Here is a 23,976-nt window from a genome sequence, read left to right as displayed (position 1 = left end):
GATTTTTCAACAGGAGATCCAGCGCGCGTTCTACTAGTACGACAAGTGATGAGACCCAGTAGAGCGAGCAGCCTCAGAGCCAGCATACCGGCGAATGATGCTAGCATGCCGCTTGACTGATGTCCACAAACCACAACGATAATCCCACACAAGACCCGCCAAGTGTTAAGGCCGTTGTGTGTGACGTAGTACTCCCTGATGCTTATTGGCTGCCGTGAGGCAAAGAGGGAAAAAAGTTAATATGTTTAGCCACGCTGAATGGGCGGATTTTCGGTGCTTCGCTCCGCGTCCCACCGCTCCCATCACTTATCATCCGCGTCGCCCCACACTGAACCGCAACCGCTAACTACATTGACTCCAATGGAAGCGCTCCCTGGAACGGATGTCTCCGCCCACCCGCTCAGAGGACCGTCTTAAAAGGGTCAAGTGCCCAGCTCTGGTATAAAGTATCGGTATCTTTAGTCGACAGAAGTGACAAAATGGCCTCCCCCTGAGATGGCTAAAAGTGGGTGCATTTGGCTGCTTGACTTAAAATCCACAAATGCAATATTAATCAGAATGCCGTATTTCAACTAGTGGGCCTGCTGGGGACACATTCTGGAAAAAACTATTTTTTTAATCATGCTTATCCTGTTCAGGATTGTAACTGAGTTGTAGCTGCATAAAGGTTGACTATGTGAACCACAACTTTAGGCAAGATGTGAAAATATGCTAGTTATGTAAAAGTTTGCTATTTTAAGATCTGCAAAGTCCTTTGACTAATCCCTAGAAAATATGTGACAGCTCCTGTGTACATCGTGTCCCACCTGGGACACTCAGCAATCCACCTGTCACCAATGTGCCACACACCTCACATGCTCACGAGTGGAGTGGACACTTGATCCCAGAGGACAAACCAAGGGATGCCCGGAAGGGGGTCCAGAAATACGGACCAGCAGAACTACATTCTGCAGCACGAATGAGTCGGTGTCCTCAATAGCGATGGTGCCCAATGGACACATGTCCTCTAAACCGAGGGCATTGTGTAGAATGCAATGTAAGATTGAAGGACATGACCATGAATTGATTTTTATTAAATTTGCAGGATCCACAATGACAGAATACAATAATGACTAATTTCATCTTTAAAAAGGAATATTGCAGTAACGTTTCTGGCCTTGACACTTATATAAAAGGGATTAGTGAGAGACAGCAAGAGACAGACAGCTTGCCTCCCAGTTGGTTACAGCATCGCATTGCCAAGGTTAGGAAAGGTCAAAGTCACCACATGCTTTCCAAACAGCATCATATCACTGATGTGCATCCAAAAGTCCAAATCGAATGAACTGCCGACAATGTTTTGTTTGTTGTCGAGACACGCGGCCAATAGAAATTGCACTTCTTGAATTTCATTGACATTAATGGCACTGTAGATTGGGTTTAATGGTCACAAACAAAGATTCATGGTTAGATGTTCTAAGCAATCAATATTATAATAGCTTTATGATATAAAAAGCACATTGTCTTTATGAGCACAGTATTATGACATTCCACGGCGGATTTTAAATGTTAATATGGCTTGAATGAATCTGCAGGACGCGTTCTGCAAGCAGTGCTCTGTCATAATAAACAGCCCTCAACTGACTGAAGCACAGTTCTTTATGGATTAATACTTAATGCTTATTGCAGGTTTAAAATGTAAATCACCTCTAATTCACATAGACACACTTGGGAGTATACTGAGAATATATAGACCGCAGTGGACTGCGGCTTGTTCATGAGTCTTGTTTCTGCATAATAAGACACTCACCCAAATTGTCCTTTTCATGCATTGGACATAATTTATAGGTATGTGTTGATAAATTCATTTATAATAACACTAGAACTGAAATTTAGCTGCACTAATCAGTCTAAATAAACTACTCTTTATGAATCCCACTAAATTATTTCTCACACATTTCTGAGATGTCAGTGTATGTGGAACATGCAACATTAAACCACAGTTCATAGGCCACTGTTTCATAGAACATACTTTCCCCGGTTGTTGTTAGACGGAGGCTGCTCACTAATGAAACGGCTACAGTACATGATGTCACTTTAGTTCCCCCCTGAAGACGTTCAGTTCATGCGTAACAGTCTAAAAGCAAAGAGGACAAAACGTGACTTGGGCATCTGATTCATTGGAGTGGACAGTCAAACTGAGAGCATGCAAACGCGGGTCAGAACACTCAGGAGAAGAGCCCCCCCGCAGGCTACAACATGAAGCTAAAGGTGGAGCACTCATTGAGGAACATTATAATGAGGTTTGTCACTCCCAACCATTCTGCTTGAGTAGAGAACAAGAGGGGTGCAAATACATTTCTACTCAATGGAGCAGAATAACGGGGAGAGGGACTGTTGTGTTGGGAGGGGAGGGGCTGGCCGGGCCAATACTGGCTAAGGAGCAGTGTGTTCTGAAAAAAAGATGTGGATAGCACACTAACATCGCTGCTGATCGTCTAAGAGAAATGTTAGACAATTATTTATTTGAATGCAATCCAACATGCATTTCATTATCCATCCATATGCTCATGCTATTAATTTGAGATGTGCATGTCCACGCCTGAGGCCGGTACGATGCAAGCCTCGATGCAGTGCCAACGACACAATACACATTAAGCTTGCAACTGAATGGTGTGATACTGACACAATATTATTCGACATCATTTGATTCACTAAATGCAAACAATAGCATGCTGTATGGTACTGCACAAAAAGCTTGCTTTTAATTTCATGTTATTTTATCTGCTGTAATTGCCAGTATCATTTGTTAGGATGAGCTGAGCTGTTAGCTAGTTGGCGGTGAAAAGAAATCGTGATACTGAAGTTCAGTGTGTCTCAGAGCACAGATATGTAAGTACCCACACAAGCCAGAAATATCCACTTACAGTAAAAACTTTTGGACATGCACAAGGCAAGCTGCCAGAGAACCACTAATTGGTAGGTATAGTTGTAGTTGCACCTCATCAGCAGCCAGTCTTGATTTTCATATGTTGCCAGTTTTATATATATATATATATATATATATATATATATATATATATATATATATATATATATATATATATATATATATATATATATATATATAACATTAATTGTTACAGACGCAGTGAGAACTGAGGGCTAAAGCTTATTTTTTCTATTTGCTATGGATGTCTCAATAGCCTCACTATTTGTGACCTAATTCAATCCCATCAACTGTTTGCTACCTCAGACTTGGGGCTGAGATGCCCCCAGGGGACTGTTGTGGAACTCATTTGGTGGACCCTGCAGTGTAAAGGCAAACAATACTCTGGTTTGTCTTCTGACTACATTTTGGATTGAAAGCAATTGTGTGATTTACATTATGGGACCTATTTTTGTACCCAGCATGTCTAACTGTCCGCAGTTTTCTGTTTTTTGGTATTTTCATAGATAGGTGTAGGTACAAAGGGGCATTTGCGCCGTTGTGGGCGAGAACACTGCCGGCTTATTTCCTGGCCAGTGGAAGTGGCTCCCCTCATTTCCTTTAAATTCAGCGCAGGAGAGGCGCACGGTCTACGTGATGGAAGCCAGACCCAGCTGCAGAAAGAAATTACATGGGGGCATTAATTTTTTTTTCAGATACCATTAGAAGTTGTGTTCATGCCCCAGGTAATAGCATTTCTGATAAATGCCTGTCAAAATGTTATTTTCCAAATAAAAGGCAAGTTTGACTTGGTATGTACATTAAATATTCCAATGCTACAACAAAGGTGAAACAACCCAGATTTGTACGCAAGTGGGAAACACACTATAGGTCATCGCTAACCTACACTTATGCAGTAGTATAGTCATAATTAACGTACATATTTGAATGAAAATCATTTCTTTTTATGAGACATAAAACACTCCAAGGAAAACAATAAGGGCGGCACGGTGGTCGACTGGTTAGCACGCCCGCCTCACAGTTCAGAGGTCGTGGGTTCGATCCCGGCTCCGGCCTCCCTGTATGGAGTCCCTGTTTCTCCGGGTACTCCGGTTTCCTCCCACATTCCAAAACATGCATGGTAGGTTGATTGGACACGTTTAATTGCCCCTAGGTGTGATTGTGAGTGTGAATGTTTGTTTGTCTCCGTGTGCCCTGCGATTGGCTGGCAACCAATTCAGGGTGTCCCCCGCCTACTGCACAAAGACAGCTGGGATAGGCTCGAGCACGCCTGCAACCCTTGGGAGGATAAGCGGTATCGATAATGGATGGATGGATGGAAAACAATAAATACTTTGCCAACTGAGTGTGCCTTCCTGCACTGCATGAAGACATTCTTACACCATCTGTAACCTCAATTTTGTGTGTCAGTACTGGCGTTAAAGTTCACGACCCACCTTTGGGTCCTGACCCACCAGTTGAGAATCACTGGACCAAAACATGATGTGACGTGTGCAAGCTTTGGTTTAAGAGACGAGAAGAGGCTGGACGAAAATGTTGGTAGAGATTCAAGGGAAAAATGTGAACCCTTAATAGACAGGGCAAGCACTTTGGGAGAAATAAGAAGTACAGTGGAACCTCAAATTATGATCTTAATTGGTTCCACGAGCCCATTTGTAACTTGAAACATTCACAAATCGAAGTCATATTTCCCATTCGAAATGAATGGAAATGCAATTAATCCATTCCAGGCCCAAATTAAGTTATACTTACCTTTTTTTTCTTACCAGTGTGTGGTTCAAAATAATTATAATGCAATATGGAAACAAGTGAAAATATGCTATTATAAAGAAATAAAACACCTTAAGCACCTGATTTATTTATTTCTCATTAACTTTACCGCAATAGTGGGAAAAGGGGAAGAGGACTACAGCTCCTCCATTTAAAAATATCACATTGTCAGCCTGTACTGAGAAATAAATACAGGTGGGCAATATATGTAATTTTCAAACATGTAATAATACATCATTTTTACAATCATTTTAGGTGTGATTACAATAAAGGTTTTGTACACAACTAACATTTTGTGGACAAGGGCATTAGTGTCAGAGTCAGTTGATAATTTGCACATATTTCAAATTTGTCTGATGATTAAACTTCAACTGACACATTTAAAGACAGGTTAAATGATTGATTCATGTCAGCATATTGCCAAACTCTAGGCTTAACATGTTATTCAAATACACATTTTATATAACTAAGTTTCTTACCTTTATTCGTTCTGTGCTTCCAACAGACCTTGCTTCCATCACCTCCGTGAGGATTTATAGAGAGTACATGTTTCGTTCAAAACTTTTCACATGTAATTGGAAGGATACAGTCGTGAAGTGCTTGTCGATGAATGGCTTTCTTTGATACTCTATTATCACACTGGATTTAGAACAAAATAGTTTACCCCTGCTTTGGGGCAAGAGGCTCCGGATATTGGTTTGCATGGTCCTATGCCGTGTTTTTAGTTGGTAAATGCTTCATGTTTTTTTTGCTCCACATCTCTCGGCCATCAACGTTCCCATCGTCTGAAACAGGTTGTAGCAAAGGGACTTTCTTCTTCGCTAATTCAGATACCCCTCTATTTCCAGTAGGGCGCCCGCGAAGACATTTCAGGCACAATAACCAACCAAATTTATGTGAAATTTTCATTTTTGAAATGTAGTTGTTGTGGGAAAGTGGCAGTGTTTAAAAAAAGTTGCGGGAAAGTGCGATTTCGCTGAATTCTTCAATTTTCAATATTTTGCTTCAATAGTTGAGATTGCAACGTCACAAAATACTGGAGGTACTGCAAATGGATAGATGAAAGGATGTTCATGAGTAATAATAATGTAAAATATGTTTATTATCGTGCCAGCAGTTTGCAGGGGTGGCATTAAAAAAATTCCTTATTTATCTACACGAGAGGAACCAAGCACTTTATCAATATGGCAACCAGAGATGGGCGCTTTATCCTGTTTTGTCGGTCCGTTCACTGTCCGCAACCTAGGCATCTTGCATCTTTCCGTCCTTATCCCGCCATCCTTATTCATAAAAATAATCGTCCTCTGACCCCGTCCCTCCTTGTCCTTTTAAAGCGCTTAAGTCCTTACATTCTGTCAGTCCATCCTCCCCGCCCCAAAAAAAGCATCTGGGCATGCCGTGGGAGAGATGCTAACAGTAGAGGTTTCATGATTCATAAACATTAATCAAAGCTAATTAGCTGGCTAATTTCCTATTCACATCGACTCGATGGCTGGGTGTATCGTGAGTGGATTGAATTGTGTACAACTGTTTAACCAAGATAGCATTCAGCAGCCAACACATCCACGTCGGACACTAGAACGGAGCCCACCAGTGGACATAATGGGAATATTTAAGACTGCTTTATAAGTAGGCAATACGATTGCGTTTTATTGAAAAACGTTTGCGTTATAATGCAATAAGTTCTCTGTAGGGATGTAACGATTTATCAAAAATGGAGTTTATCCATATAAATTCATCGATGTAAAAAAAAATAAAAGAATCGATTTGCAACTCCAACCATAGCCGCTCTCTAAGGCCTCTGCTGTAAACTGTAACTGCTGTAACTGCATACGCACATTGGGTAGATTACTTGACACTAGAATTGCCAAGATTAGATTACTAACACAACAACTTAAACGATCAAAATCGTCGACAGTTAATTTTAATAGTGGATGCATTGGTTATTTGGACGCTGTGTTGTTCTCTTGAAAATGCTTCATCTCCAGTCTGACAGTCTCGATGCTTGGCTGCAAGGCATATGCATGCGCAGCCACACCATAATAGTGTCATGGCTCCCGAGTTAGCGTTAGCAACCGAATTCGAAAGTCTGGCCGCATTTCACAAAATTACTTAATAGCCAACAATCTAAGTCTCCCGTTCATACCTAATAACACAGTGATAAATGTGTCGAGCTCCAAAAAACCCAGAAATGGAGTGGATCCCACAAACGCAGACAAGCGAGAAAATTTGAACAATATTTATTCACAAAAACACAATCAATTTACTACCGTACAAAGTACAAAATAAAGCACAGGCAGATTACCTGGAAAAATCACAGGAAAACCAAAAACGCTTACAAAAGGCAAGGAGAACAAGTAAACGCCAAATCACCTGCCACAAAGGGATCAGGGAAAGTCCAAGTAGAAATAAACAAAAACTCTGATTGAGATAACACAAAGATCAAACACTCGGGCCAAAACATGCGACCAAAACTACAAGATTATTTAGCAGATTGGAAAAAACAGACACTAGGTTCGATGGATGTAAGCAAGGTGAATAATCTCACGACGAGCCATCGATGCCGCAGTCCTTTTAAAGTCCTTGATTGTTAATGCCGCACAGGTGCGGCGCCGAAGGACACGCACCCACAGCTAATCAGCTGGAACACAGAGCAGAAGAGCAGATGACATCAACACAACACAGACCATGACAGCACACATCCCCCCCCCCCCCCCCCCCCCCCCCAATGGACACCCCCTGGCGGACCACCCGGTTTAGCAGGCCAACGGGCGTTGGAATCGTGGATGAGAGATGGGTCGAGGATCCAGGAGTGGGGAACCCATTGGCGCTCCTCGGGAACATAACCCTCCCAGTCGACCAAGTACTGGAAGCCCCGGCCCCTGCGAAGAGAGTCCAAAGTTTCCCGAACCGTGAACACCGGATCAACTAACTAACCTCGGGGGCGGCGGTGGGGCTGCTGGGGGCACCAAGGGACAGGAACTCGTAGGCTTGATCAGAGAGACGTGAAACACAGGATGAATCTTCATCGTAGGGGGCAGGTGCAGCCTCACGGACACAGGATTCACCACCGCCTCCACTTCAAACGGGCCGATGAACCGTGGCCCCAGCTTGCGTGACGCACCGGCCAGTTTTAAATCCCTGGTGGACAGCCATACCTCTTGCACAGGTGAGTAGCTCGGAGCCGCGCGTCTCCTCCGGTCCACGAGCCGACGGTTGCGGGACGCCGTGTGGGGGAGTGCCGCCCTGGTCTCCTTCCACACCCGGTGGGCTCGTCACAGATGGAGTTGGACAGACGAGATGTCGACCTGGCCTTCCTGCGAGAGAAACAGGGGAGGCTGGTACCCATGAGCGGACATGAAGGGTGAACGGCCAGTGGCCGAAGACACAAGGGTGTTATGGGCATACTCCACCCATGGCAGGTGGACGGCCCAAGATGCAAGTCGATGCTGGCACACGCAACGGAGAGCTGTTTCCAGGTCTTGATTTAACCTCTCTACTTGGCCGTTGGTTTGGGGATGGTGCCCCAATGACAGGCTCGCACTGGCCCCCAACTCCCAAAAAAATCTATTCCACACTGGTCAAACCAAATATGCTCCAATTATCAATGGCGGGCTTGTCCCAGTCAATATCTGAGTTATGCATTTTAAGCAAGGGCAATCCTAACACTACTGGGGCCACCTTAGACGGCATGATAAGAAAACGTCGATGTACCAAATGGTTACCGGACATTCTCAGCGTTAACGGACCCGTAACTTGTTTTACCTCAGCCAGGAGGCGTCCATCGAGGTCTAGAACCCGTCTTGCCACATTAAGTGTCCCTACCGGACATCCTAAAGCGTCCACCACGCACGGGTCCACAAAACAATCATCTGCACCAGAGTCAATAAGCGCGGTGATTCTCACTTCCTTCCCATAACCCGACACCTTTTCACCTATTCAGTGACAGACTGTTAGACCCTCGCTGTGCAAAGGAGAGATTCCGCCGTTCCTTCTTGCCTGCTGCTGTCAGACTCTTTAACAAGAACATTGTGTAGTCCCTACAAACTGGCGGACATTAGTGCAATTGTGCAGTCCTGTACCTGAGCTCATATCGTGCAATACCCAATATTCCCCACTACTGTAATACCGTGCAGTACTCAACATTCCCCACTACTGTTAGTCTAGTTTTATTTTTATCCAATGCTGTTCCTTACATTTCATTACAGCACTGCAGCACTGTAACTTACTTAGAGTATTTTTCCTCTGTACTATGTACAGGCTAAAATGAGTGTTCCTCATACTTTTTATGTAGGTGTATGTTGGTGTGTATATACATGTGTATATACACAGTTACTGCGTATATTTACATAGGTTTGATCCTGAATGTTTGCCGTTAATGTTATACATGAATGGCTACATTATGCCGCCGTCCCTGTGTGACCTATATCTTTGCTGCTGTAACACTGAAAATTTCCTCACTGTGGGATCAATAAAGGCCTTCTTATCTTCTTATCTTATCTTAATCAGCTGGAACACAGAGCAGATGACATCAACACAACACAGACCATGACAATATGAGCATCTGAAAAGGAAGCACATTGTGGCTGATGCCCAATTTCATTTCTCACATTAGGACAGTCGTTTCTGAAAGCTAGCTTTAGCTAGCACACACAGGCTACCGTGCATGTCCTGTTGTGGTACGCTAACATTATAGATATATTGTAGCGTTTACTACTGATTATGGAGGCATTAGACAGCGAACATTGAGCAGCAAGAGGACGTGCTGCCTCACGGTCACTGACTACGAACTGAGTGTTGCGTTTACGAATTGGAAATCTCAGCACTCCAACATGACCCATTTTCCACAAACCCTTAATGGCAACACCTAACAATAAAATACATATCATACCGGCTCTTAAGAATGTACTAATTTATATTTCTAAAAAATGATGTTCCTCCTAATAGTTAAAGTTTTTTTTTTTTCCATTCCAGGTGCATAACACATTTTGAATGTGTAGATTAAATTGTGCATATTAAAGAAAAACAAAACGTTTTGGATTAAGGTTAAATAAAAATAAAAAATACAAGTGGCTAATTAGTTTAGTTTTATTTAACACAGTGATTTTTCCTAATTTTATTCATTTGATTTCACTCTCCTCTACATTAAAATAAAGGATCGTTGCACCAAAAAGTGAAATCTGATTATTTAGTGTTAGTATTTTTTTTTTTTTAAGTGTAAGTGTAGGTAGTTTCATAGTATTAGTGCCATTCAGCACTACTGTTGGTGATTAGTCGACTAGCAAAATAATAGTTTGTGGCAGCCTTACTTGACACGGTTGTGACTATGCCTGTGCAATTACTACAGGGTGCAGTTACTGCAGGGAATGCACATGAAATGTGTTGTGCAGGCAGTTAAAAAAGGCGGCTCCGTGGTATCGCAGAAGAGAAAAGTGGACTAGCTTTTTAAAAAGAACACAACACATCATTAGGTGTCACGAGGCATGTTGGGGGAGAGGACCCAGGCGCAGAAATGGAGAAAGGCAGGTGTAGTGGGCAAACGTTTATTAATGAGCTCTTGGGGGTGAGGGCTCGTGAGGGGGCTGGCAACCGCGATGCAGGCAGACTGGGGGGCAGTCGAGCAGAGAGGGTCGAAGCACAGAGTAGGGTGACTTGACTTGGAGTGAAGACGATCGGGCAAGTGGTCTGCATCCCAGAACCGCTTAAGTAGGCGCTGCCTTAATTGGGAGGAATAGATTACAGCTGCTGCCGATCCCCGTGTACCTGCTCCCGGATGCACACGCACACACATACACACCTCAGGGCGCTGAGGCAGCGGCCATGACAGTACCCCCCCTCCCACAGGCGCCACCAGGAGCCCGAGCAAGGTGACCAGGGTGAGCGCGGCGAAAGTCCCGAATCAATGACTTGGACAGGACCTGCTGGGCCAGATCCAGCAGCGCTCCTCCGGCCCATAGCCTTCCCAGTCAACGAAGTACTGGACGCCACGGCGATGCACATCCAGGAGCCTACGCACCGTGAAGGCAGGGTGGCCATCGATCACCAGCGGAGGAGGAGGGGTAGGCAAAGGAGGGGACAGTGAAGACGACGAAACGGCTCAATCTGGGATACATGAAAGGTGGGGTGGACACGCACAGTGGCCGAGAGCCACACCGCAGACGGGTTCACCACTGCCGTGACCTCAAAAGGCCCAATGAAGCGGAGGGAAAGCTTCCTCGACTCTGCCTTGAGCGGCAGTTTCTTGGAGCTGAGTCACACCCTCTGCCCAACAGAGTAGGAAGTGGCAGGAATGCGGCGGCGGCGGTTGGCCTGTTTCTGAGAACCGGCAGAGGAGCGGAGCAAAGCAGAACGGGCCTGCCTCCAGACCTTGTGGCACTTACGGACATGGAACTGGACAGAAGGAATAGCTAGATCACGCTCTTGCGAAGGGAACAGAGGTGGTTGGTAGCCCAAGGAGCACTGGAACGAAGACATGCCTAACGAAGAGCTCTGTAGAGAGTTATGGGCGTACTCAACCCATACAAGTTGGGAGCTCCATGCGGACGGGTGTGATTGAGACATGCAGCGGAAGTCAGCCTCTAGCTGCTGGTTGGTGCGCTCACATTGTCCATTGGTCTGAGGATGGAAACCCGACGACAGACTGACATTGATCCCAAGGGCTGCACAAAAACACTTCCATACCCGCGAGGTAAACTGAGGGCCACAGTCAGAGACTATGTCAGCGGGAATGCCGTGCAGGCGGAAAACATGTTGGACAAGAAGGTCAGCAGTTTCTTTTCGCTGAAGGGAGCTTAGGAAGTGTACCACCTTGGAGAATCTATTCACTATGGTTAGAATGACAGTGTTACCTTTAGAGGGTGGTAGTCCAGTGACGGAGTCCAGAGCGATGTGTGACCATGGCCTGTTGGGGATGAGAAGCGGCCGGAGTAAGCCAGAACTGGCTTTGGACGAAGACTTGTTCTGAGCGCAGACTGTGCAAGCTGATACGAACGCCTGTGCGTCCTCCTCCATAGTGGGCCACCAGAAGCGTTGCCGTAGGAAGGCTAGCGTGCGGCGTACCTCTGGATGGCAGGTAAGTCTTGAGAAGTGCCCCCACTGCAGCACCTGAGAACAGAAGAGTCCGGGACAAACAAGGAGTTTGCGGGGCAACCCCCAGGAACAGGGTGGTTCCCCAGGGTATCCTTGACCACCTTTTCCACTTCGAGGGTGATAGAAGCTACCAGGCAGGTGGGTGGCTGGTTCGGGACCAGTACAGGGCTAGTTAACTGCAAACAGGCGAGACAGGGCGTCGGGCTTGGTGTTCTTCGACCCTGGACGATAGGTAAGAGTAAATGTGAAGCGGTCAAAGAACAATGCCTACCTGGCTTGGCGGGAACTCAGTCGTTTGGCGGAGCGGATGTACTCGAGGTTCTTATGATCAGTCCAAACAACAAATGGGTGTTCTGCTCCTTCCAGGAAGTGCCTCCATTCTTCCAGTGCCATCTTAATGGCTAGGAGTTCCCTATCGCCGACACTGTAATTCCTCTCTGCCTGGAAAAGCCTGTGTGAATAGAAGGCACAAGTGTGGACCTTACCATCCCCAGAGGAACGCGTGGACAACACAGCTCCAACCCCCACCTCGGATGCATCCACCTCGACAATGAATTGCCTACCCGGGTCAGGGTGGGCCAAGACAGGTGCGGATGAAAACAGTTTCTTCAATCATTCGAAAGCAAGGCTGGCCTCCACAGACCAGCGGAACGGTATGGAGGTAGAAGTGAGGTTGGTGAGGGGGGCGCTACATGACTGTAGTTACGACTAAAGCGCCGGTAGAAGTTGGCAAAGCCAAGGAATCGTTGCAACTCTTTGTTCGTCGAGGGACTGGGCCATTCTGCAACTGCCTTCACCATGGCCGGGTCCATCTGGAGCCGTCCTTCGGCAATGACATAGCCCAGGATGTGTGTTCGCGACACATGGAATTCGCACTTTTCCGTTTTAACATAGAGCTTGTTCTCAAGCAGGTGTTGGAGGACCTGGTGTACCTGTCTTTCATGTTCTGAGCGCAAACTCAAGTAAACCAAAATGTCATCCAAATAAACAAAAACAAATCTTCCAATCATGTCACGCAAGACATCGTTGACCAGGGCCTGGAAGACAGCAGGGGCATTAGTCAAGCCGAATGGCATGACTAAGTACTCATTGTGGCCCATTGGTGTGTTGAAGGCCGTCTTCCATTCATCACCCTCCCGAATGCGGACTAGATGATAGGCCTAACGTAAATCGAGCTTGGTGAAAATGGTGGCTCCATGAAGTGGGGAGAAAGCAGAGTCGATGATGGGCAAAGGGTATTTATTCTTGATGGTGATGTCATTAAGGCCTCTATAGTCCACGCATGGCTGGAGTGTCTTGTCTTTCTTCTCGATGAAAAAGAAGCCAGCCCCTACAGGAGACGAGGAAGGCCAAATGATGCCATTCTCGAGGGACTCGTTGATATAGGCTTCCATGGCCGCACGCGAGATGTTAAATAGCCGACATCTGGGAAGCTGAGCACCTGGTTGAAGGTCTATGGCGCAGTCATATGGCCTGTGAGGTGGCAGAGAAGTGGCACGATGTTGACTGAATACCTGGGCAAGGTCATGGTAGGCTACTGGAACACGGGATACATCGATATGTTCTGGCTGACTGTGGCCAACAGGGGGCATAAGGGCGGACATTAAACAGTTCCTATGGCAGGAATCGCTCCATGAAGTGATCCCGGGCATGGTCCAATCAATAGTGGGGTTATGGGTCCTGAGCCAAAGCATGCCCAACACGACCTGAACCTGTAAACAATCGAAAACGTGTAAACAAACAAGTTCTTGGTGATTGCCCAAAAGCTTCATGTGAATAGGCTCAGTCTTGAAATTAACAAGGGAAATCATCTGCCTTGAGGGCAGTGGCCTTCTTGGTGGCAACCAGTTTCTGTAAGGGAATTCCCATTTGCTCCACAAGGTTGCGTTCAATCAGGTTCTCATCAGCTCCGGAGTCAACGAGGGCAGAAACTGGGAAAGTGAAGTTATTCCAACTGAGAGTGATAGGGATTTTAAAAAGCGTAGCACCAGAGGAGATCGGTTCATGACTCACCAATGCCTCCTCACTCATTGGGGACTCTGATCTCTTACCAAAAGGGGTTGAGCAGGTTGCAATATGATGGCCAGTGTTTCCACCATACAAACACAAATTTGATATTCGTCTTTGTGTCTTCTCTGCATGCCCCATTCGGCAGTGGCCCACGACAACGCTGAACCCCGGAGACAGCCAATGAGGTAAGCCATTTTAGCTCGTTCGGTCTCATATGACAAGGGCTGTTGTTCGAAAACTAGCGTACACTCTACTAGGAAGGAACGGCACGCCTCAAGATCGCCGTCGTATGGGGTGGTGGCCGGCACAAACGGTTCTCTAACAGCGTGAGTAGAGTTATTGCCTGGTCATGCTGTTCAAATAGCGCACTCTGCCTTGCCACGGTTTGGCGGATGGTGTCAATCTCTGCTGGGTCCATGCTGGCCGGATCGTTCTGTCATGAGGCTTGTTGGGGTAGAGGACCCAGGCGCATAAATGGAGAAAGGCAGGTGTAGTGGGCAAACGTTTATTAATTAGCTCTTGGGGGTGAAGGCTCGTGAAGGGGGCTGGCAACCGCGATGCAGGAAGACTGGGAGGCAGGCAAGCAGAGAGGGTCGAAGCACGGAGTAGGGTGACTTTACTTGGAGTGAAGGCGATCTGGCAAGTGGTCTGCATCCCAGAACGGCTTAAGTAGGCGCTGCCTTAATTGGGAGGAATGGATCACAGCTGCTGCCAATCCCCGTGTACCTGCTGGATGCACACATACACATATACACACACCTCAGGATGCTCAGGCAGCGGCCCTGACAATCAGGTACTTGACCCGGTTAGGTACGATTAGAGGGATGGACGAAAACCCACTTCCGTCCTTGCTTAGTCCATCCTTCCAGATTTCTTGTCCTCCGTCCGTTCATCCACAAAATGGCCATATGGACGGACAGACCGTTCCATCCCTTACTGCCACTCACCATTGTGATTGTTGTCAATTAGTGTAAGCGACATTTAAAAAAAAAAAAAAACTTTCTTTTATTACTGGTGTCAGGATAGAATAAAAGGTAAATGCTAAGCATTCATATGAATGCATAGTATGTCTTCAATCTTCAACATGGATCTGTTGGTCTGAATAATTTATGGGTTTACTTTCTTCCACCATAATGACTACACTCTAACATAATATAACATATTGTTCCTCTATCTGTAGTCCCCAGAGAGCAGGGAGTGTTATAACTCAAATTTATTGAATTAAAGCAAACATTGTTGCAGTGATTAAATTCAATTTAACCATTTTGAACACATAAACATGACTATGTTTCTGTATTCAATGTTAGTACTGGTGAAATGGCAGTATAGTGAGTGACATAGCTGACTTTCACCCAATGCCTGTTTTCAACCAGTGATTTTTTTAAAACCTTTAAACCTTTATTTATCCAGGTAAGGGAATTGAGAACTGATTCTTGTTTACCGTGCCCATCTGGCTACAGACAGCAGAGTAAAACAATGCAAAACAAAATAAAAGCAAATACAAAATTGACTTACTAGTGATCAGTCCAGGTTGTAGTTGGACTGATGCCTTTAACAGGATAAGTGATACAGACAAACAATGAAAGAATGTACTTGTACTCATCAGGGGTCCATTTCACAAAGCAGGTTCAACAAACTCTTGAAGTCTGAGTTCATCTACTCTGAGATAGGAAACTCTGAGTTTCCGGTTCCAGAACAGCCGGTTTGAATCAATTACCTCAACCCAGAGTATCTTCGCCTGGAGTTAAAGCGGAAGTCAACGCAATTTTTTTTTTTTTCAAGAATATGTTTTATGCAAGCCCACTAGTTGAAACAGGGCATTCTGATAAATATTGCGTTTGTGGAATAAGTGTTAATCCACTCATTTTTAGCCATCTCTGGGGGCGGCCATTTTGTCTTCTGTCGACTGAAAATGACATCACAACTGCTCACAACGACCAATCACGGCTCAGATTCAGAAAACAGGTCAGCCGTGATTGGTCGTTCTGAGCAGTTGTGATGTCATTTTCAGTCGACAGAAGACAAAATGGCCGCCCGAGGAGATGGCTAAAAATGAGTGCATTTTGCTGCTTAAGTTATATTCCACAAACACAAAATTAATCAGAATGCCGTGTTTCAACTAGTGGGCTTGTAGGGAACATATTCTTGTTAAAAATATGTTTAGGTTGACTTACGCTTTAAGCGCGTGCACCACAACTATGAAGAGACAGCATCAATGGAGCGAGTCACCATGGCAATGTGCGAGACACGTGTAAATTTCAATGTAGTCCTTTGCAATCACAATGTAATGGGGGAAAACTGCTTGAATGGAAGCCTATTAATTTATTTCATTCAGGTGCAATCTCACGGGAGAGAAGCGCACTTGGCAACAGCTGAAGATGAAATATAAAAGCATTGTTCATTCTTTTTCAGTGTACTGCTCAAAAAGAACAATTTTCTGGAAATGCTAAAACATTGCGTGGTCTGATCTCCCTACGAATATTTAATTCTCTAGTAATGCTGCACCTTCATCCACATACGAGATCATTATCAAAAGCACATACCACGTTTGTCCCTACCAACACTGAAAAAAAAAATGCTGTGTTGAATTTACTCACTTTTATTTCATCAAGTGGTTGCACAAAATAAAATCATCTGGATGCAAATACATTGATTTCGTAGATGTATAGTCTACTTAAAAATAAAATCATGTGGATCCAGACACATTTAATTAGTAGATGTATAGTCTAGTTAAAAATGTGTCTGGATCCAGATGATTTTATTTCCTGCAACCCTTGAAGTAATAAAATTGACACAAACCTGGAAAGGGCATACTTAAATGCTACACTGGCGAACAAATTAAAATTTTAAGGAGAACGGCTCATCATTTTGCAGCGAAACAAGACCAGGGCGATAGCAAGGTACTTTTAGCACCATTCCGCACTCGCCAGCCCTCACCACATACACAACGAATGGGGTTGGCAATGCACCCAGCTCATTTTTGGAAATGGCTTCAGGAGCCACATGAAACCTGCCGAAGAGCCGCATGCCACGGGATGGCCAGGGCTGCTCTAGTTGATTGAGAATAACCTGCTCCCGACCAGGTTAGGTTTATAGTCTGTTACTGCGGTATTTGACTGAGAGCTTAAGTTACCTCTTTCTCTGAAACCATCGAGAGCGACCCCTTTTTGTCTGGTTTGAGTTACCTCCCATTTTGAAATGGAAAAGTCAGAGTTTCCCTCATTTCAGGGTTAGCAGACTCTGAGGTTTCACTAAACCTGTTTTGTGAAATGGACCCCAGGCCTCTTCAGATCTCAACATAAGCCGGTGTTGACCGTGAGGTTGGTTTTAGTTTGTGTGACTCGCACTGTCGGAAGGAATGAGCCCTCGGCCGGCTGTCTGTGGTTTTCGCCTGATTAAACATGCTGAAGCCTTTGGTGACTGCTGATCACTCTGATTGGTTGCAAACTAGTGAATCAGTGAACAAGACAAGAAACGCAAGTGAGAGCGCAAGCAAACAGAAAGTATCCAAATAAGATACAGCATTTGCTCCTTTCACGCTTTGTTTAGATACCTCTCATTGCACATATTTTGGTGACATAGTTACCTGGACGGAAGAAAGCAAAGATGATTCAGGAGCGGCCACCACTTGTAAAGCTTCCGGACCTGAAGTTCCCGTCAGAGTGTGTCTGCCATCACTTTCAGGATGCAACAGTCAGTCAGAAGTCGGCCACGTTGCGTGTTGAGACCTTTACACCACAGCTTATCTGGAAAAATACATTTTTATCAGAATAGACTATCCCCGGGTATACTCAGTCACAGCACACGTTCCTTGACTTCTCTCAGTGACCTCGGCATCTGCAGGCTAATCAATTTCATGGTGCACTTTCTTTCTGCTGTCACTCAAAAAATATAAAAATGGAGACGTCTTTGCAATGACATCACCTCATCCACATTTCCATTCCACCATTGATTTTCCTCATCAACAATTTGCCACCTTCAGGTACATTCCGCATTGTCTTACGCTCCAGGGTAGAGTTGCTTCCTTTATCAGAGGAACCGGTACCTCATTCATAAGACTTGTTTCCTGTGGTCAACCACTTCCCTGCTGGCCTCCAAGGACCGAAGTCCATCCCTCCCGCTCTCATTGAAAAATTAATTGAATGCCTTTCATTTTCTTATCTTACACTGTCATGGTGGACAGGGCGTTTGGAAAAAGAAGCTACAGGAAAAGCTGTTCATTATTCCACAGATAAATTGTACTCAGAGAAGTCAGAAAAAAAGTCAAATTTTATGTTTTCAGTATTGCAGAATGATAATACGAATACAAATACGTCAGTTTATTTTACTCATTTACTAGCTTGTGCATTTAATATTACCGTTGCGCGACGGAGACAACTTGACATGCGTTATGAGTCAGTCATAGATGGCTGTAACAGAGAGAATCTGGTCACTTTTCAAAATAAAATGTTTTGCAGCCTCGGATAATAAATAAACTTCAAGTACTGTACTTTTTTTTTTCTTTCTTTCGTCTGTGCGGCGTCCAAAGTGGCCCGTGGCCCGGTGGTTGGACACCCCTGGTTTAAGATATGTACAAAAGAAAAATAAAGATATTTAAGATGAAAGTAAATTCAACTTGTATTAAACTTGCAGCTTGTACCAGCATTCCTGACATATTTATAAATGATACAGTATTTGAAATTTAAGCGATACTGTGGCCTGAATTTTTTTCTACCTGTAAATGTTTAGTGCATTTTAAAATGGAATCAAAAACTATACACTCTGCTGAGTTGCACTAATATAAAACTACCAGAACTGGGCACTTGACGCTTTATTGCCGGTCCAGCCGTGGGCCCGTCCACCCCCACATCCCCCCCTAAAAAAAACAAAAGAGCCCGTGCATGACGCCACCCCGGGAGAGATGCTAGCGGCAGAGGTTTATTTAAAGATCATTAGCTGGCTAATTTACTATTCAAACCCGGTCCGACCCTCCGGCCCGGCCGCACACCCATTTTTGGGGGATCAAATGATCAGGATCGATATCAAGCTTCTTCTGAGCTTGCTCGTGAGCTGATCAACAAAAACTGATAATACCTAACAAAACAAAATGGTAACAAAACTACATACAGTAAACTGATGATTGTGCCTTCTAGACTCCCAGCCATCCATTTTCTGTACGGTTTGTCCTGTTCAGGCTCACATGCAAAGCTGAAGCTAAACTCAGTCCTCAAGGGCCGGCCTGTTTTCCATCCCTCCCTGCTGCAATACACCTGATTCAAGTCATCAGGATCATTATCAAGCTTCTTCAGAGCTGATCATTTCAATCACGTGTATTGCAGCACGGAGGGATGGGAAAACAGGCAGGACGGAAGCCCTTGAGGACCAGAGGTGAACAAATTGAAAAAATGGGTGGATTAACTCTTTTTCCACAAACGCAAAATATTTGCAACAACTGCCGCATTGCATCACGTGACCGACGCATTGTGCTGTGAGACATGATGGCGACAGGTCTGCAAAACATGGAGCGCACACGCGCATTCTCTCTCGTGATCGGTCCGTTATGTCACACGACGTACAGTTTGCCCCGGCAATTTATTTGTTGCCACGGAGGAGAGGATCCACCACACAGCTCGTTGTTGCTGCAAAACAAACTAGTTTGGCAGCGGCATGGCTGTTATGTCACATATGTGTGTGTAAAGAAGCTACTAGTGCCACCTTCACCGCCACCTTCCAGATTGCAGAGCTGGGCAGTCCGTCCCTGGTATTGAAGGAGCACAACCACAGACAACCTCGAGCTGGGCATTCCGCCTATGTGATGCACGGCTCCGTCTATCGCTGATGTTGGACGCCCATTTTGTAGGCGATAAACAATAGACGGGAAACGTAAATAAATAGACGGGCTAAGCATTTTTTCCATCCGTCATCATCTACCGTCTATGACCGCGGTGAGGCTTTTTGACAGCTTCGGGGTCTAAAAGGAGACACATTTAGTCCAGCCGCGGTGAGGGTTCCATAACACAGTGAGTCTTTCGTTTCAAATTTTGCTCCGCGGGGGAGGTGAGGGGCTAACTGAAGCGCATTTATAATGACAGTCGGACCAACCTATAGACGATTACTACTTGGTCAGGCTTGACAAAAAGGCGGATGGATAGAGGGAGGAAGGGTACTCATGTTGAAGATGGAAGGCGATAAAAGGACCAGCAAATTTTAGTAAAATGCTCCGCTCTGATAACAGCTGTGCCGAGGCTCAACCATCCATTTTCTATAGGACCACTTATCAAATTCAGGGTTACGCGAACCTATGCACAGTTTTCTTATTTCTTTGTCTTAAACACTCAGTTCTTCTTTTGCAGATTAATTGCATGTCTTTTTACTAAATGTGAAGTTATGTACAAATATTTATTGAATTAAAAGAAAAAGCTTTCCAAAAAAACCCTGAAAACCTTCACAAAGGTTTTCAACCAAGTAAGAATTAATTGAGACAAGCCTGCGAAAGTCAAATGTTTACCACAATGATTTAATTTAGCATAAAATATTTCAATGTTATTTTTGACTTGTCAGTATATACAGTAAGTCTTGGTGCATTCTTCAATATCAAGAGTACCAGCATAATGCTTTCAACAGAATCAGTATCAATAAATGTGATCATAGACAAGGAATAAGAATAAATACTGGTCATGATGAGATTAAAGACATTAAGAAAAGAAAAGAAATTAAAGCCTCCTTTGTTTAGTATGAGATAAATGCCCATAACCACTCATTACCATGATCCCTGGACCTTACTTTCAGCACTCTCGGGATGTCACACTAACTACAGCATTTACTTTGACAGTTTCTACTCATCATCAATAACTAATGTGCATATTTGAAGAGCATGCCACCCTCATGTACTATACATGCCATTCCTTTTTCATTCCAGGAAAATCTTGACTCGAAAATATTGGCTGTAATCCAAGGATCTAAAACTTTCACTCTCGTTTGTAGTGAAATAATAAAAAAAACTCACTGATAATTTTGTGTCAAAGTATATTTTGAAGCGGTGTGTCTTGAATGAAAATGAATACCTTCCATGTAAAAATAAAGTCTCACAGATTTTGAGGCAAAAAGATGCAGTGAAAAGAAGGCAGAGAAAGGGGGCTTGTTTTCACAGACAGATAGTAGGTCACAGGAAAAACAGCAGCAACAAAACTAAAGAGCTGAAGGAAGAAACATTATTCAGACAGGCATCCTCCGCCACTGTTATAAAGGTGCAGCAGCGACACCCAGTAGATCTTGGAATTCTTGAATAATTCCTGGTGATATTGTCACATGATTTTACCACCAAATTTGAAAGCATAGCAAGTCACAGCAGGGGATGTCAGGAAATCCTTAAGATAAGTTGAAGACATTTAATACATTTTTTATACCTATAATATATATTTTTTTAAAACAAAATGACATTGAGTTGAAATTGTTCTAATTACCAGAGCTGGACATTTCATTAAAAATTTGCGGTCCATTTATCGCCTTCCTCCTACAGCCGGGGTACCCTTCCGCTGTCCGTTTATCCGACATTTTGTCCGGCCAGACCGAATAGTAATTGTCTATAGGCCGGTCCGACTATCATTTTAAACGGGCTTCCGTTAATGTTTTTGACTACCAACTTCGAGGAAAGGAGGGGAAAAGAAACACAACAACACGCTTCACACAACAACAACTAGGGTTTAAAAGTGCATTAATTCACTAGGATTGTACCTTTGGCTAAAATTCTAGTTAAGGTAAGCCAATTTTAGGATAAAAATTAAAACTTTAATCGCTGAGCAACATCGAGGCTATGAGTCTTTCGTTTCAGACTTCTGAAGTCCTTCTGCTGCGACCATCATGAATTACATCATCAATAAAGTATTTTTTTTTTCATGCACGGCATACACTTGCTGTGCTCTGTGAGGGCAAGAGCAGTGCGCAACTGATCATGCAGGCAGCTCAGAGGGAATGTTGGTGACTCCCATTTAACATTGTTTGAATTCTGAACACAGTCACATCTCCAGATAAAAGAGAGTGTGCACACTTTTTACTTTTTTCTCGAAAAAATATATATACTCTCTCCCCCCCAAATATTGAATTGTATAGGTAATGACTTTCATTCTTGGTGAAAAATGAATGAATTATTAGGGTATCATTTCGGGTATCTGGCAAGGGTGTGCAGACCTTTTATATTCACTGTACTTCACTGTGTCTATACTCACATGCTAAAGATGGCTTTTTCTTCTCTGGCAAGGCTGTGCTAGTGTTTCAGACATGACACTTTGATAGCAGTGGAAGCTCATGGATGGAGTGTTTTTGACAAGTCAGAACAAGGAAAGCTTCATGATGTCAGAAATGACATAATGAGGACAGTGAGAGTACTTTTATGAGAACTGAGCTACTGGATCTTGTCTGTGTCAGCAAGATGACTGTAGTACAAAAATTCTTTTTACTCATTTTCCTGCTCTGTAATCGAGGTGACTTAAAAAGTGTCTATTTATATTACGGCAACTGTGATCTAAATAAAATACAACATGCATACACACTATTGTGTATTTAAAGAGGAAATCAACCCAAACATTTTTTTTTCAAGAATATGTTCCCAGCAGGCCCACAAGTTGAAATACGGCATTTTGATTAATATTGCATTTGTGGACTATGAGTTAAGCAGAAAAATCCACCCCTTTTTAGCCATCTGAGGAGCGGCCATTTTGTCATTTCTGTCCATTGAAAATGACATCACGGTTGCTCAGGGCTCAGGTAACGACCAATCACAGATCAGCTCCAGAAAATAGGTCAGCCGTGATTGGTCGTTACCTGAGCCCTGAGTAGTTGTGATGTCATTTTCGGTCGACAGAAGTGACAAAATGGCCGCCAGACAGATGGCTAAAATCGAGCTTATTCCACAAACGCAATATTTATCAGAGTGCCTTGTTTCAACTAGTGGGATTGCATAGAACATACTCTTGAAAAAAAATGTTCGGGTTGACCCCCTCTTTAAGTACAGTATTTGACTGGATCAGAGGCGGTAGCACTTGATGCGTAAACCCCCCCCAAAAAACGCACGCCGTCAATCATATGGGAACACCAGGACATTACTTTGCTTCTCTTCAAACATCTGTTGTCTTTAAATTTAATTTAAAAAATGGAATTGTGTCAGTAGCTACCAATTTTGAGTGATCATAAGTACAAAACCTTATATACATTGCTAAACAAAGCATCATTAAAGCACTTTAATGTGGAATCTTCTCATTTGGCGTCTCAACCGTTCACCATTTTCACCATGAATGAAACATTTCAAACGGAATTTACCTTTTTATTCCTTAAAAATAAAAAAAATCAGTTGACAGCAAGTGGCAAGATGGTCGCCCTGTGATAGATAAGAACGGGTGAGTTTTTGTACTTAATTCATGTGTCACAAATGCAATATTAATCACAATGCCATGTTTAGACTAGTCGGGATGCATAAAACATATGTAAAGAAAATTACACCGGTCCAGCATTTATCATTTGCCACCCCGTCATCATTATTTTAACCACCCTTCAGCAATATAATGGACAAATGTCATTGCAGGCTGTGCGTCGTATTTGCAAACTCGTTGGAACGATTTTAGAAAACATTTTAAAGTATTTGCAAATACATGTACATTGAAGCCTATTGATAAAATGTAGGCTAAATGCTAGAAACATAGACTTGTATGCGCAAATCAATACTCCATCCATCCATCCATTTTCCAAACTATTTATCCTCATGCATGTAATGAAAATCATGCGTTGCAGACATAATAAAAAAAACAACAACATAAAATTGACTAATAAACAATTTACTTGTTTTTTTTAACACACTGGTATAATGTAGGCCATGGGTGTCCACCTCCAGTCCTCAAGGGCCACTTTCCTGCCCGTTTTCCAACTCTCTTTGCTGCAACACACCTGATTTAAATGATCAGTTCATCAGCAAGCTTTGAAGAAGCTTGATAACGATCATGATCTTTTGAAACAGGTGCGTTGCAGCTGGATAGATGGAAAACAGGCAGGACACAGGCCCTGAGGACCGTGTTTGGACACCCCTTATGTAGGCCAAATACTAAAAACACAAAAATGTGTAACTGAGCATGCACTAGTCAATAACCCGTGGCAAGATAGGGTACAATGCTATATATTTAGCATTTATCTATACAAAAAAGGACCAGGCT

At 43.8% G+C, this 23,976-nt stretch overlaps 1 protein-coding gene across 5 annotated transcripts; it reads right to left on the bottom strand.

Moving 5' to 3' along the window:
- Positions 1–6,923: 6,923 nt before the first annotated feature.
- Positions 6,924–22,079, bottom strand: LOC147152708 (uncharacterized). Of its 5 annotated transcripts, XM_086042971.1 has the most exons (10): positions 22,003–22,079; positions 17,385–17,544; positions 12,060–12,239; positions 11,890–11,964; positions 11,691–11,803; positions 11,548–11,600; positions 7,858–8,016; positions 7,637–7,689; positions 7,448–7,581; positions 6,924–7,340 (listed from the first exon to the last, which is right to left on the bottom strand). In XM_086042971.1, exons 5-9 carry the CDS (start codon positions 11,708–11,710, stop codon positions 7,456–7,458), a joined length of 411 nt encoding a protein of 136 aa, XP_085899097.1. In that variant the 5' UTR covers positions 11,711–11,803; positions 11,890–11,964; positions 12,060–12,239; positions 17,385–17,544; positions 22,003–22,079; the 3' UTR covers positions 6,924–7,340; positions 7,448–7,455. The 5 variants fall into 5 exon arrangements, 3 of the variants coding, with proteins under 3 accessions (XP_085899097.1, XP_085899088.1, XP_085899079.1); XM_086042962.1 differs by having other exon boundaries at positions 11,548–11,803; XM_086042953.1 differs by lacking the exons at positions 17,385–17,544; positions 22,003–22,079 and having other exon boundaries at positions 11,548–12,298.
- Positions 22,080–23,976: the final 1,897 nt, after the last annotated feature.

Source organism: Filicampus tigris, chromosome 1 (assembly GCF_054856515.1).
Source record: "Filicampus tigris isolate MCC_2025a chromosome 1, RoL_Ftig_1.0, whole genome shotgun sequence".
NCBI classification, from domain to species: Eukaryota; Metazoa; Chordata; class Actinopteri; order Syngnathiformes; family Syngnathidae; genus Filicampus; species Filicampus tigris.
The sequence above is the reverse complement of the archived record's forward strand: the minus strand, read 5'-3'. Positions and strand labels throughout refer to the sequence as shown.